The sequence below is a fragment of the Leopardus geoffroyi genome, chromosome B2, assembly GCF_018350155.1.
Source record: "Leopardus geoffroyi isolate Oge1 chromosome B2, O.geoffroyi_Oge1_pat1.0, whole genome shotgun sequence".
Taxonomy (NCBI): domain Eukaryota; kingdom Metazoa; phylum Chordata; class Mammalia; order Carnivora; family Felidae; genus Leopardus; species Leopardus geoffroyi.
The window spans coordinates 119,907,343-119,923,732 of record NC_059332.1 but is presented as its reverse complement, the minus strand read 5'-3'; the positions used below and the strand labels follow the sequence as shown (position 1 = coordinate 119,923,732).

Below are 16,390 nucleotides of genomic sequence, written 5' to 3'. Positions count from 1 at the left end.
GTGGGAGCAATGACCTTGCTGGATGCATCCATGGTGGAGGGGGATGATCTCAACAAAATTTCATTCATGTAATCCCCTTCAACCAGGTTTTTCAAAACCTCTACTAAAAATCATCTGCCTTACCCTCTCTGGGAATAAATGCCCCATCTTTCACTGGAATAGAGGAAGGAGAGTTGCCCATCCATGGCGGGGGACTCAGAATCTGAGGCATCCTTAACAAATTCCTACCAATTTTCCTTACATTAGCCACCACAACTTTACCAGTTCCTGAGGTACCTGGTGCTCCCAGGGGTGGAATCTTCTGAGTATTCTGCCTTGTAGATAGGGTTGATTCGTGGCTCTCTTATTGCCAGATTAGGACTTGGCTTTCCTTAGGCTTGGAAAATCAGTCACTACTTTTGCATCAACCGTCCCAACTTCCAACATTAAGCCATGCTCTAGCCTCCTGCTTTCCTATCCTTATGGGTTCATGTCTTAAACAAACAAACTGAGTTTGGCTTAGGTAAGATACAGGGAATAAAACAGACGCATGTATTCATTGCTCCTTTATCTGAAAGCTATTTGTATCCCATCTTAACATACTTGCTCTAAAGCTCTTACTCTCTGACTTCAAAAGTAGAAACAGGGAGACCAGTTAAAGCTGTGGCTTTAGTCAGGCAGGAGGTAAGGTGGCTTGAAATAAGGTTTGGAAGATGCAGTACAGGTTCAATGAATATGGATCTCCCTTTTGGGGACTTTGCATCTGCATAGTGAGATGATTCCTATACTTAGATTTTACATTTACATTTACATGTACATTACATTTCCATTATTATGTAGTAGAGTAGAGTAGAATATAACTGTGTCGTATAGTGAGAACTATTTCAGTTCTTGCTCAGATATAAAGTGTGTGACTTTTCCCATTCACAGGGATGGCCTCTAGATCAACTCTAGGGTTCATTACAACTTTAAATTTCTTTTGTTGCGGGAAATAGGCAAAAATGTAGAGATGAAACTAGATTTAACCTTTTGGGAAAAAAAAAATGGAAGTCAATGATTAAAAGCATTGCCAGCTTGAGAACAATGAGGGTATAGTTGTTCATCGCTATAGACCAAGGGTCTGATTGTCTCTTCATGATATTTAATCTGTTTGACCGTGAATGGCAGAAAGCATTAGGGTCTGAAGTCGTTTGTTTTTATTACTAGTTGAATTAGCTATCCATCAATGAATTGAATTAATCGAATGGAAAAATAACATTATTTTATCAAACAAAAGAGCAAATATTGCAGCGGCAATATTTGTAGGTCAGAAGGGTGCATCAGTTGGCTTTCTTAGGACTCACTGGTTTGCATTTACTTTCCTAGATTTGTACTCTGCTGAAGTGTAAAACACCAAACTTACGCACTTGTGGTGATGCGGTTGAATCTGCTTCCACCAGGTTTGAAATGTTTTCCCTCAGTGGCACTTTTGGAACCCAATATGTCTTCCCTGAGGTGTTGCTGAGTGACAGTCAGCTTGCACCTGGGGAATTTCAGGTAAGAATCTTTGCTGAATATTGACAATTCATTTCATGTAAGAGGGAGCACTTTTTGAGTATGAAACCGACTCAAGTGTTTACAAATATCACAAAAATCTCCATTTGGAAAGGATAAAATTGTTCTTAGGAATCAGGAAGCACACTGAGCAGGTTGAATTTTTTGTCTGGAAATTCTTACTATAGTAATTAGTGTCCTTGAGAATAATATATATATGTATATACATATATATATTATGTACATAATATATATGTATATATATTATGTATACATATATACATATATATATATATTATGGAGACTACTGGGAGGAGGCTGGCTGTTTCGGATCCCCTGAGTAGGAAGAAGACTCCAGAAGGGTTTTAGGACCAGTCCCACCAGAGGGAACCCCTTCACATCAAGAGCAGTGATAGCCTAGCAAAATTAAAGGGAATTCCTTTCATTGTTGTGTAAAGACCTTCTGTGATCACAGGAGGAAAAAGAAGGAAGGAAAAGCTGAGGAGAGAGAATCTGATGGTAGCTGAAATTGTCAAGAAACAAAACACGTCTGTTTTTTTTTTAAAGGCCAGAAATAGTTCCTTACTGTATCAGCTCTGCCCAGCCACATTCTTCCCCTGGCTTTCCTGCAGGTTCTGCTCTTACTCTGTATTCCTTGTAGGAACAGCCACTGTGGGGCATTGCGTCAATGAACATGGTGGGGGGCTGTGGTGAGCGGGTGACGGGGTTGACAGAGGCCCAGCTCAACCCCCTCAGTCAGTCCCTTCTGTCCACTTGGAAGAGCCTATTTTGTCTGAGAGCATTAGATTTCCCAAACCCATTGCTTTATGCTTGTTTCCTCATGGCATGCTTCCTCAAATAAGTCAATTATAGATATTGATTGTAGCCATTTCAATAATAAATGAATCCATGCCAATTCCACACCTCCAATTTTTCCCGTGATCTGCACCGTTTCAAAATTTCTGACAGAAGGTAGCCATTATTATTTTTACTGTTTCTTCATCCAGTTGCCCTGAATTTCAAAAGCGTGTTAGGGGTTGTAGAACTTGCAGGGAGACCCGGTTAACTTCTCTGTGCTTTAATTAGGTGTCAAGTGATGGACGCTTGTTTAGCGTGAAGCCGCCATCGGGACCTGTCTTGACCGTAACTCTGTTTGGGAGGTTGTACGAGAAGGACTGGATATTAAAGGCTTCATCAGACCTCAGGGCACAAGCACCGGGAGTAATGCTCGTAGTTATAGCACTGACTGTGTGCTCATTCAGTTGGTAAAATAGTCCTATTTCCCTTTTTATTTTGCATGATTTAAAAAATGATGGGTGACAACAGAAGCATGGATCTGGGCTTTTGATAAGAGTGGTCATGGTCTTTTGTACAAGTGAATACAATTATTTATACGTATATATTTCTCTGTTTTTAGACGCATACACACACACACACACACACAGACACCAGATAATAGAAGCCAGATACACAGTGACATAATTTTGAAAGGAAAAATCCATAAAATGAGAATAACAATTATACCCACATTTTAGGGATTTTTTGGTGGGGAAAAAAAAATACACTTACAGTCCTTAGACCAGTTACTGCATCATGGAAAGGACTGCACGTGTGCTAACTATCACAACTGTGAATGGCTGTCACAGGAAAACCATGCACGATATATTGACTGCTAAAACTATATCACTCTAATTGTCTAAAGTGCAAACATTTTCCAATGGTTCAGTCACCCTGCATATTTCAGTTAGAAAATCAGTGAATTCGGGGTGCCTGGGTGGCTTAGTCGGTTAAGCATCTGACTTGAGCTCAGGTCATGATCTCAAAGTCCATGAGTTCAAGCCCCGTTACTGCGCTCTGTGCTGACAGCTCAGAGCCCGGAGCCTGCTTCAGATTCTGTGGCTCCCTCTCTCTCTCTGCCCCTTCCCTACTCATGCTCTGTCTCTCAGAGCATGTCTCTCAATGAATTCAACATCAGCTAATTGGCTTTGGCTTGGTACCTAGCAATGAGGTATTCTAGAAGGCAGCTGGGCTTCCACCTAGGAACTTGTTAGAAGGCCTTCATGTTTTTTGTGGTTTTCAGCGTCTCTTTAGTGTTTTGTCTACCTTGTCAGCCTATAAGTATAGTAATAAGGAGGCTCTAAGACATTTACCAAATCTGGCCTGTAATCTATTTTTGCATAGCCCGTTAGCTAAGAAAGGGTTTTATGTTTCTAAATGGTTGAAAAAGAGGAAGAATCCCAAGAAGAAGAATATTTTGTGATACATGAAAACGATCTAAAGTTCAAATTTTAGTCTTAATACCTAAAGTTTTATTGAACACAGCCACGTTTGTTTAAGTATTGCTGATGACTGTTTTTTTTTTTAATTTAAAAAAAAAATTTTTTTTAACGTTTATTTATTTTTGAGACAGAGAGACACACAGCATGAACGGGGGAGGGGCAGAGAGAGAGAGACACACAGAATCGGAAGCAGGCTCCAGGTTCTGAGCCATCAGCCCAGAGCCTGACGCGGGGCTCGAACTCACAGACCGCGAGATCTCACCTGAGCTAAAGTCGGACGCTTAACCGACTGAGCCACCCAGGCGCCCCTGCTGATGACTGTTTTTATGCTATGGTAACAAAGTTGGGTAGTTATTACACAGAAAAGCTGTTATGGCCAGTTATGGCCAGTTATGGCCAGAAAAGCTGCAAATATTTACTGCTTGGCCCTTTCCACAAAAAGTTTGTTAACTCCTGCTCTGAAGTATTAAATAACTACAGATGTTAGTATTAAAAGCCTTTAAAGCAATTCAGTGGGCAAATTGCCTGTGTCTTTCATAAAAAGAGAAATAGAATATCTTTATTTGCTTTGTATTATATACCATCACTCACACATGTGCAAAGATTACCTTGATTAACGTATGGCGAAATGTGCTAAATAGATTAATACCCCAAATAAGATCATTTTTATAAACATGGTTGATATCCATTCACTGTAAGATACCACATCACAAAGCCTTTTGATGGATTTGGTATGTTCTCAAATTCCTGGGAGAAAGCACATTAGTTTTTATTTTCAAATTTTTCCTGGAGATCAACTAAGAACTATTCATATGAATACACTATCTGGTATTTTAACTTCGGCAAACTCACCAGCTTGCCTTAGAATGATTTTTCTTAAAATTAAACATTACAGGCAATGAATTTACTTTTTTAAAAATGGTATTTACAACATCCATACCCAGATCTGATTACTTTTTCACTGTGCATTTCTTTAACACATGCGTACGTATTTTACGATAGTTTTGATGTGCTTTTTAACTGTGATTTTTATTTCTTTTGCATAAAACATTTGTAATACTCTTTTAATACAAACAACCCAATTCCAAAAAAGACCAATGCTCAAATATATGTTCCTTAATCTCTTTATTCCTTGATCAATTTGAATGGTCCTGTCTATGGCCATACCACCCTGAATGCACCCGATCTCCTCTGAATGGTCCAGAGAGCAATTTTTGATACTTCCTCATTTAAAGATATCATTTGTTATCAACTTCATGATGATGATGTAACCACTTCCTCTCTCACTGTAGTAGCCTTTTTCCAAGCTGGTCCCCAGTGATTCCCACCCAGGCTCCATGGAGAGATTCTCCACGATTGTTTTGTTGCTATTGATTCTTATATTAATTTTTATATAGCTTCTGAGCCTTGTCACTTATAATAAATATGAATTCATTCTTACTTGTATTATAACACATATGTGTTATTCAGCTCTGCTTAAGTGTTCTATTGATTTTACTTATTTGGTCTTTTAGTTTTTTTATCGAAACAATCTATTTCAGGTCTCCTATAGGCTGAATTATGTCCCCCCTCAAATTCATGTATTGAAGTCTGAATTCCATACCTCAGAATGTGATTGCATTTGAAGATAAAGTCTTTTAAGAGGTAAAATGATGGCATTAGGGTGGGCCCTAATCCAATATGACTGGTATTCTTATAAGAAGAGAAGATTAGGACATAGACACTATGGAAACTATGTGAAACTATGTGAAGACACAAAGGAAGATGGCCATCTACAAGCCAAGGAGAAAGGCCCTCAGAAGAAATCAACCCTGTTGACAGTTTGATTTGGATTTCTGGCCTCCAGACTCTTGAGAAAATAAATTTCTGTTGTTTAAACTAATCCGTGGTACTTTATAATGGCAGCCCTAGAAAACCAGTACAAATTCTAATCCCCTCTCCTCTCCATTTCTACCATAAATTGAAGCTTAAACAGAATGGTTACCTAGTTAAGAAGATCCAGCTAGCCTGGTTCCATGAGACTCAACTAGATACTCTCAGAGAAGCATTGCTGATGAACTGATGCTGAAACCATCAGACCATCTGGATGTTGGGAAAACAGAAAGTCACACGGATGAAATCATGTAATTGATCTGTCCTTAAATATTCTTTTTTAGTAACAAAAGAATCTGTTGATACAACTTAGTGAAACAAAGGACATCGTTGAAGTCAAAAACATCTCTCAACCGGTAGACTATCCACATAGCCCCGAGATCAGCCCCACACTATACGAAGCATGCCCTTCTGCAAAGGAGAGCATGATCCATACCAGTAATATATCATTTTGAAATAAACATTTTTGTGGTAGATACTTTTCAAAAAAAATACTATCTCATCCAATAATATTTGAGTAAAATTCACCTTACACTTTTGGGTGATGTTAACTACCTTTTAAAAAGGGCCCATTAGAAAATAACCCCCTATGTATTTAGGGACCGCAATCATTATGGCAAGCCTCAATACTTCATACAATTTTAATTTAAAGAAGAAAATTGTTGTAACGGTGTTAAGTTTAAAGTATTAAAGCCTTTGATAAACCCTAAGGGCTTCTTTGCTATTCTATTTTGGCAAATATATCACACATCCATTGTAGCACAGCAAATTACTGGCAATGTAACAGCTTAAAACCGCAAACATTTATTATCTGACACAGTTTCTAGGAGTCAGGATCTGGGAATGGCTTAAATGGGTTTTCTGGCTTAAGGTCTCTCTTAACATTGTAATAAACCTGTCCCCAGGGTTACAATCATCTTAAGTTCCTCTGGGCCTGAAGACCCCACTGCTAAGATCACTCACATGGTTGTTGATGGTCCTCAGCTCCTTGCTGGAAGCTGGCTGTGGCCTTTTTCCTTATGCATGGGCTACCTGAAATTTTTCACAAAAAAGCAACTGGTGTCTCCAAGAGTGAGTGATGAGATAGACAAATATATCTATCTATATCTGTATCTATATCTATATCTATATCTACATCTATATCTATATCTATCTATATCATTGATATCTATATCATCTATATCTATCTATATCCATATCATGTGTATCTGTATCATCTATATCTATATATAGAAGGGTGTGGATATTTCAGTCTTTTATAGCCTAATTTTGGAAGTGACATCACTTCTGCCATACGCTATTTGTCACACAGACCAACAGTGGTACAATGTGGGAGAGAATCACACAAAGGTAAGAATATCAAGAGACAAGGATCTTTGCAGATCAATTGGGATGCTGGCTATTATGATAAGTATGTATTTATATTTATATGTATTTCTATATAGTTTTAAAACATAAGACCGTTTCCTTTTCTTTTTGCTATATATGTAATATGTCTTTCAAAATATACTCCCAATATTTACATCTGAAAAGTATTGTGCCAAAGGACTTTCTACAATTATTTTCTATGCTAAAGATTAAATAATTTAATGATTTCTGCTCTTGGTAAAATTTAAATTGGTTGGATTAACTCATTTGTGGTGGCTTCATCTTCTCCTGATACACACCCGTGACTTTTACATTCACTTCTTAGAAGTCTACTTTATAAAAGCATACACATTAAAAAGTAACATAGAATTGGGGTGCCTGGGTGGCTCAGTCGGTTGGGCGTCCGACTTCGGCTCAGGTCATGATCACGAGGTTCATGAGTTCGAGCCCCGAATTGGGCTCTGTGCTGACAGCTCAGAGCCTGGAGCCTGCTTCGGATTCTGTGTCTCCCTCTCTCTGCTCCTCCCCCACCCATGCTCTCTCTCTCTCTCTCTCTCTGTCTCTCTCTCTCTGTCTCTCTCTCTGTCTCTCAAAAATAAACAAAGCTTAAAAAAAAAAGTAACATAGAATAAACACCATAAGTTCCAGAATCATTAATTCATGAAATGACACTACTAGGAAAAAGGGTCTTAAGAACATCAACATATTAACTGTTTTTTTTTTTCTTTTTGAATCAGCAAGGATTTTTTTCTACTAATCTATAAAAATATAAAACAAATGGAAAATAACAACTGAAGTGTTCTGAATATGGCAACAATCAACTAGAAAGTCATTATCAATGTCAAAAGCTGCTCTGAAATCTATCACTTGGCTCTTACATTGAAAATTAACCTCGCATTCCCCACATTCTTCCAATTCTCTATTCTGGATGTCTTGAGTGTATTCCAAATGCATTACCTTAATTTTGCTTTTGTAATCACCGAGTCTTGGATGGGGAAAATACCTATATCCACGAGTAATACTGTAGCATGCTGCCATAATCAATAAGTTTAGTGTTTTAAGTACAGACACTACAAAACCAAATTTCTTTCACTCTGCTATACTTTTTCTTTATCGTGTGTATTAGTCAGGATAGGCTAGCTTGTGGCGTAGTAACAAATAAAACCAAAAATCTCCTGGCTAAATAAGATGAAAATTCATTTCTCACTCAAAGTCTACTCCAGGGCAGCTAGCCTCTGTGTCAAAGCTCAGAACCTCAGGCTTTTTCATTGTGTGTTGTTTCCTTATTACCAATGCTCCCATAATTTCTGGAGCATGACAGAAGAATATGGAGAAATTGCACACTGTCTTTTAAATGCTTTTATCTAGGAGCGACCGGGTGGCTCAGTTGGTTGGGCATCTGACCCCAGCTCAGGTCATGATCTCGTGTTTTGTGAGTTTGAGCCCCACGCTGGGCTCTGTGCTGTCAGTGTGGAGCCCACTTCAGATCTTCTGTCCCCCCTACCCTGCCCTTCCCCTGCTATGTGTGCTCTTTCTCTCTCTCAAAAATGAATAAACATTTAAAAAAAATGCTTTCATCTAGTGATACTTGTCATTCCCATTTGTATTTTCTTGGCCAAAGCAAGTCCTATGGACTTGCCAAATTTAAATGTACAGAAAGCATAATTTCCCTGTGTGTCCAGGAAAGGGAAAGGATTCATAAATATTGGTTAGCACTAGTAATATCTATCATTTAATGAAAGTCTTCAAAGGCATGCATCTTACGTTCTTTTTCCACTTCCATTTATTTCCACCCAATAAATGTCTGCCACGAGTCACCAGCACTGCTATTTATCATTTATTTTCCAATGTATAGTGAGACTATAATCCTTGCCTCCTCTCCATACTTTGTTGACAGCCCCATGTGCCTGCCAATTGCAAGTCAAGATGACCACTTCCTTCAAACTTTACTTGCCCTTTCCATTAATCTGAAGGCAACTTCGCCTGTGTCTTCTTACCCAGAGTATGCAAAGACATCACTAATGTCTTACATATAGTGTTTCATAGTTTACAAAACATTTTCAGATACATTTTCTATTATTTCACAAAGTAGGTACTTTTTTTTTCTTCTTCCATTTTTTACCTTACAGAGCAAAGTGTTGTTTTCTGCTCTTCTTAGTTGGGTGTATCAGATCCTCAAAGGGGAATCTTTTAATTTTATGTCCAATGATTTTTCTAGTATTACAGGTTACTAATGGTTTCTTACACACTAGACTGTGGCTTTCTGAAAGACTCAGTGTTAATCTTGTTGATCCAAATGCTGGATACTGATTATTTGCTTAGTGAGCTGGACACTGATTATTTGCTTAGGATTATTATTATATTTTTAAGAATATTTTTTAAAATTTTTTAATGTTTACTTACTTTTGAGAGACAGAGAGAGAGAGAGAGAGAGAGAGAGCAGGAGAGGGACAAGGAGAGAGGGAGAGAGAGAATCCCAAGCAGGTTCCATGCTGTCAGCATAGAGCCTGATGTGGGCTCAAATTCACGAATTGTGAGATCATGACCTGAGTCAAAATCAAGAGTTGGAAGCTTAACCAACTAAGCCACCCAGGCACCCCTTTGCTTAGTGATTATTAAAGCCAGATTTTAATTGCATCCTTACCTTTACAGGAAAGATATGCCACATTCTACATAGTCTCATAGCTTTAATAGCTCAGACTTTGACAGAATGCAGGATGAGAGCTAAGGTGAAAGTACACGATTAATATTAAAGCATATATATCTCCTGGAACAAAGATTGAACTTAGTTGGTCATATTTGTTGACGTGGCATGGAGAATAAAATTTTGCCTTGAAAAATTAGGAGAAGATTATCAAAATGAAGAGTGGGAATTTTTCAGTCTTGAGAGGTAAGTTTAGAAGCATCAATGACTATGTGTTAACAGAAGAGTGAGCTCTTTTAATCTTTCTATTTTGAAATTAGTTGCATATGGTGGTCTAGCCACAGAAATATGGCAAGAGCTCTTATCAGTGGTAGCAGCTATTCAGCTATCAATACCTTCTAGAAACTTTGAACTCCTGCCAAGGCAAATAAGGCCCACCTGTCAGTATGGTGGTAGATTACCTAATAAAAAGTTAATGTTTGGGCAATGTGCTTTGTAGACATGTTGATTGGATAAACTTTGAATTGAGTTGTGAAAATATTAGTAAAACAAAATACTCTTTTAACAGATTGCAGTGTTGACTTAACTGAAATTCATTGTGAACCAGCTGATTTTTTTCTTTCTGTCTATGATAAAATTTCATCTTGTTCTATCAAAGACAATTACTGAGGGTTTATTTGCTGTTGCAATATGAATAAAAATTGATTGAAAAGCCTGCCACTGTGTACCTAGTTATAGGAAAGTAGTTGTTCTAGAGGTAGATTATGAAAGCACTATGGCAAAAAAATAAAATAAAATCTAAACACTGAAATTATTCCTTAAGGACATATATAATTTAATTTTAACTGAAATAAAGATGTGAGCATTATCTTCAGAGACTGTTGATAAAAATATATTACAATGATGTTAGTTATTAAGACAATTACAAATACTAGGTTGAAAATGTTCTGATACTACTATTTAGTTTGTTATAACTTCACCTTGCTTAGCTTGTAATTAATAAGATTCCCCAACCCACTGATCCATAGATGGATGTTAGCTGAAATTTTCATTAAGGTAGAAATTATCTCAGTTTTCCCTATCCAGCTATTTGGAGGGTATTGGGAATAAACCAGAGAGATTTCATGTAATGCCTTTTGCCCAGTGACTGGTCTAAGTTCAGTAAGTTTTTCCCCCTCCCTTTCTCTTCTCTTCCTCTTTCTCTTTTTTTCCTCTTCCTCCTATATTCCCTCCTCTTCTTTCTCTTCCTCCTTCACCACTGCTCTTTACCCTTCTCATCCTCCTTATAATTTCTCTTTATTACTATTGACACGAACCAAGCATTGGCTGTGCCCACACGAGCAGATCTGTCTTCAAGATCCTAAAATGTGAGAAAAGGTTCTGAGAAGCACACTGTGGGGGAATTCACTATTTTAAATTGCTGCCCTAGTTTATTCCTCCTCTCGCCTCCAATGGAGAAAACAAACAAAAAAGGTGAAAGAGATGAAGTTACTTTATACTGGGTCTCTCCATTCTGGGGCCCTGAGGAGTAGAGATCTGGTATAAAAACCCAAAGGTTGCCTTCTGTAGGTTCAAGTGAATATACTATCTGGCTCAGAGATTCAAGTTCAATAAGAAACTAACATTCAAGGTGACATGTCTTAGGATAGGTTCAAAAAGAGAAAATATCCTTCCTAAAATATATAAATAAGAAACTAACATTCAAGGTGACATGTCTTAGGATAGATTCAAAAAGAGAAAATATCCTTCCTAAAATATATAAGCTGAATGCCCCTTACATTCCATTCTTCTCTTTGTAGTGGCCAAAGAATAGATATACAGACAATCCTCTAAAACTCATGAAAATATTCAGGGTTTATGGCATCAGGATGATTTTATTTATCTGTCAACCTATTTTCTGAAAGCGGTTTTAAGAGATTTATGAGACTTGCTAGCATTTGGTCTATCCTCAGGACTCCGAACTGAACACAGTTTTTGAAGCATCACTTGCTATTTAGCTTCCTTACTATTATTAGTTTCCAGAACTATTACTTACTGGGTTTGACCCCAGAGGCTGTACTCGGCCCTTAAGATATAAATGCTTCAGGGGCACCTGGGTGGCTCAGTAGGTTAAATGTGGGACTTCGGCTCAAGTCATGATCTCCCAGTTCACAAGTGGTTCACGAGTTCGAGTCACACGTGGGGCTCTGTGCTGACAGCTCAGAGGCTGGAGCCTGCTTTCTATTGTGTGTCTCCCTTTCTCTCTCTGCCCCTCCCCCGCTCACATTCTCTCCCTCTCTTTCTCTCTCTCTCTCACTCAAAAATAAACATTAAAAAAATATATAAATGATTCAGATACACTAAGGTATTTAGATAGAAGTGGCCTCAGATAGAATATTCAGCTCTAATGTAGAGATTTGCATGGAATTTTCTGTAGAGTCACTTGCTTCAGTAGCTACTGGATTCCATGCCCTTGGATGGCCTCATGCTTTCACAAGGTATCATGGTCACATCCTGTACTTATACACTGTCTGCAAATATAGTCAAGAGATTGATATTGTACAAAGTTGCCCTTTTTTGGAAGGGAGACGGTTCTATTCCCTGTCTGTTCTCTATACTGTAAGCTCTAAAACTCAGTCTCAGTGTCACCAGAAAGGATCAGCCTCTGGGAAACTGAGCCACTTTAACTAAACTCACCAAAGGCAATTTATAAATCGGAGAGTGTCTAGTTGTCTGTAAAACGGGAGAAATAAAATGGCAGCAGAGAGAAATGGAACTTCAGAGTTAGACCTTCCTTTGATTCCTGGCTTTGCCACTTTCTGCTATGAAACCAAATTCCTTAGTTGCCTTGAGCGTCAGTCTTTTTAAAGGCAATAGGGGGGCGCCTGGGTGGCGCAGTCGGTTAAGCGTCCGACTTCAGCCAGGTCACGATCTCGCGGTCCGTGAGTTCGAGCCCCGCGTCGGGCTCTGGGCTGATGGCTCAGAGCCTGGAGCCTGTTTCCGATTCTGTGTCTCCCTCTCTCTCTGCCCCTCCCCCGTTCATGCTCTGTCTCTCTCTGTCCCAAAAATAAATAAACATTGAAAAAAAAATTAAAAAAAAATAATAAAGGCAATAGGACAGTACGTGTCTGGCATCCAGGAAGCACTCCATAAATCATTGACTGCGTCTTACCAAACCAGTTGGATACTCATGTCAGAACAGCAGCATCTTTCATGATACAAAGCTTGCTTGGGAAACCCAAATACAGTTGATCGTTGAACAACACAAGTTTGAACTGTGTGGGTCCACTTATACTCATATTTTTTTTTAAATAAATGCTGTACAGAACTGTAAATGTATTTTCTATTCTCCAAAATTTTCTTAATAAGATCTTCTTTTCTCTAGCTTATTTTGAGAACACAATATGTAATACATGTAACATGCAAAATATATGTTAATTGTGTTATCAATAAGGCTTCCAGTCAACATAGGCTATTAGTAGTTAAGTTTCTGGAGACTCAAAAGTTATACACAGATTTTCAACTGTATGAGAGGTCAGCACCCATAACACCTGCATTGTTCAAGAGTCAACTGTAATACATATAGGTTTGCTTGCTAAAAATCAATTAAAAATTATAGTAAAAGACATTTGTATTCGCGTGGAATATTTTTCAGGAGGCCATGATAGTTTGCTGGGTCAGTTTTCTTTCACAATAGAAGGAGTACTGCCTACCTGACCATATACATGTCCCATGTAAGGAAAGGCTTCGTCCTAGACAATGCCAGGGCTATGCTGTGATTTCAGGGGCTTGAAGCCACATTCTTTATACCAAGATCTTTGTCCCATCTGCCCCAAATTCCATAAGTTGAGACATTCTTTTATGCATTGAAGACCTGGTTTGTTTAAGTCCTTTCAATGGAAGCATCTCTGGGCATAGCCATATTTGTTTTGCTGTTGAAAAGTTGGGGTCATCGATGACCATTCACTGGAAAGATGGGTTCTAAAATGGAAAGAAGAGGGAGGGCATCTGAGAATAATGAAACCATCAGAAAAAAATCTTTGCTACATTTACAGTAAAACATTTAGGGGTGCTTAGGAAAGGGGAAGGCTCTGAATATCAGAGATTTCTCCGTAAGTCTAAGCCATTTCTGGAATAGTTTCCAAGTAATAACCAATCTTGCCTATGGTAACTTTATAAAGAGGTTTATATTACAGTTTCTTGCTGTAACAACATTGCTTTCTTTTTATGTCAGTAGAAAACATCCCCAAATGTAAAACTCAAATGGAATTATAAAGTCTTTCCTTTTCCTTATTTTGCCTCCATAAACTGATTTTTCCCCCATTGCAAGTGATATCTCTACCCTAGTTATCTTCTGTATTTTTAGCAGAATGGAGAAAATGATCTTACCAGTAAAATGGTTTTGAATTCCCATTATTTTGCTTTGATTGATGATATGAACCCCCATAATATCTCTTCTATAGTCCGTATCAGGGGTCAGTAAACTATTTCCTGTAAATATAATTTTATTGGACACTGATATACCCATTCATTTATGTATCATCTATGACTACTTTCATGTTACAATGACAGAATTGAATAGTTGCCACGTACCTATGGCCTTCAAAGCGTATGGCATTTACTATCTAGTCCTTTACAGAAACAATTTACTGATTCCTCATCTACATGGTAAGAAAAACCTCTATGAATCTAAAAGCAGACACTTTACTCCTTGCCTATACATTTCATGACTTATCATCTTTTCTAAAAATTTGATTCATTTATGGTGCTAGCTGGCCTTAGTACTTATCTTTTTCCATCATATTGGAAAAGAGTATTTGCGCCAACTACATTCTTCCCTGATGAAAAAAGAAATATTAGTTTGATTTCTGGCTTTGCCATTTGCTAGTAATATGACATTGGAAAAGCTACTTAAGTTCTCCCAGACTCATCATAACCTGTAAAGTGGAAATAATGAGATCTACTCCATTTGGTTATTGTGAGGGTTAAGTGAAAATATTACTTTAGCACTTAGCATAATTCCACTCATAATGAGTGCTCAATGCGTTTTATTTACATATAATAGAAGTAACTTTGAAAACATATTTTGAAAATATCAACATACCCACAGAAACATGCCATTTATAAAAATGATACTAAGTAATTCCCAATACAAACAAAGATACCTTAGTTTTGTTCTTTGCAAATAAAACAAGAGGGATAAAGCTAATCATTAACTTGGAGTTCACTGAGCTTTGATAGTGAGAATGAAGACATTTGTTAATTTCTATTTTTTAAGTGTGTGTGTGTGTGTGTGTGTGTGTGTGTAACAAGAAGAAATTAGAAACTAACTTGAATGCCTACAGTACACAGTCAAAACACTTCTGTTGATAAAAAAAAAAAAGGTGCTGGAATAAGATAATAAAAATGTAAAACATGATTGTTACTGATTAACAGATTTTAATTGTCCTCTATGAAATTATTTCCTTAGGATTAAATATGAAGTTTTTGCATATGTTTCCCTATTCTAAATTTAGCCTGTCTGTGAAGTGCTCTGAGTCCTTCTTTTCTGTTTCAGTTTATATGCGACCTGCAGGCAATCTTTCCTAGCTACCGTGTGTGGGTTCCAGATCTGTCTTATGTGCTCCCATAACTCAACCTTTCTGTTTTTATTCAGCCCTTTCTATATTGTACTTTATCTGTTTGCATGTCTAACTCACCATTAGCTACGTATTCCTGGAAAGAAGAATCATAATTATATTTTATCCTGCACACTTACCACGCAGTGATTGTCAGTCAGTTAAATAAATGTTCAGGTTAAAAGAAAGAACGTGACATACATAAAATGGAAAGAAGGCTTTTCAGTACAGTTTTATAATTAACGCTGAAATTATGAGAATTCCATATTCATGCAATATTCTGATTTTAAAAACTTTAAAAATGAAAAACGAACTCAATTAGTAATTTAGTATCATTCAACCAACAAATATTTATTGAGCAAATGATTTGCAGGCACTATTTTAGGTGATGGGGAGACAGTAATGAACAAAGCAGATAAGACCTCTGATTTCCTAGAGCATCATAAACTCCCATACATGAGGCATTGTGCTTGCTTGCAAAGAAAACTCACTCACCAAATGACAGATGTATGTGTTATTGAGGCAAACTCTGAACTCATGTTTGGAAAGATGAATGATATTTTCTATTCACTGTTATAAGCCGTGAACTTGGATGTTATTTCTTGAACCATCCTTTAATATCTAGAAATTTCTGAAGCAGGAGTTATAATCGCCTAGTAAAATGTCAACTTCACTTACGTAAAGCATAATTTTCATTTTATGCGGTTTCTGTTTTTGCTATCAGTTTTTGTTAGTGACTATTTAGGTCACAAGTGACCCATCCTGTGGTATCAGTGTTTCTCTGTGTCAGTGTTTCTGCAAGGTGGGGGAATGGGGTAATAGATCTCAGTGGCTCCTTTCAGAAAAACAATTAACACAGCAATTTATTGCCATGAAAATTCCGTATAGCAAACCACCCTGAAACTCATTGGACCAATGGGCTTCACTGGGGCTTGGTCTTCTCATGGGAAAGCATGAAGGACATTCATAAATATAGAATTCTCCCAATGACACGGCCTAGAACTGGCACACTTTTATTTCTGTCCATATTCTTTTGGCTAAAACAAGTAAAGTAGCAAAGCTCAAGTTCTAAGGACAGGGTAGTAGCTTCCATTCTCAGAGAAGAAAAGACACAAGTG

At 37.6% G+C, this 16,390-nt stretch overlaps 1 protein-coding gene across 8 annotated transcripts in view; it reads left to right on the top strand.

Moving 5' to 3' along the window:
• LOC123609023 (pantetheinase) overlaps window positions 1-16,390 on the top strand; it is a 92,851-nt gene that overhangs the window by 61,614 nt on the left and 14,847 nt on the right. For 6 of the 8 annotated variants that reach the window (XM_045499649.1, XM_045499648.1, XM_045499652.1 and 3 more), the window contains 3 exons: window positions 1,345-1,515; window positions 2,599-2,777; window positions 5,333-6,373. In XM_045499649.1, coding sequence (XP_045355605.1) covers window positions 1,345-1,515; window positions 2,599-2,777; window positions 5,333-5,348 — 366 coding nt within the window. In that variant the 3' untranslated portion in view covers window positions 5,349-6,373. Of the gene's footprint in view, window positions 1-1,344; window positions 1,516-2,598; window positions 2,778-5,332; window positions 6,374-16,390 lie in introns of those variants that run through there. The other 2 variants (XM_045499654.1, XM_045499655.1) reach the window with 2 other exon arrangements.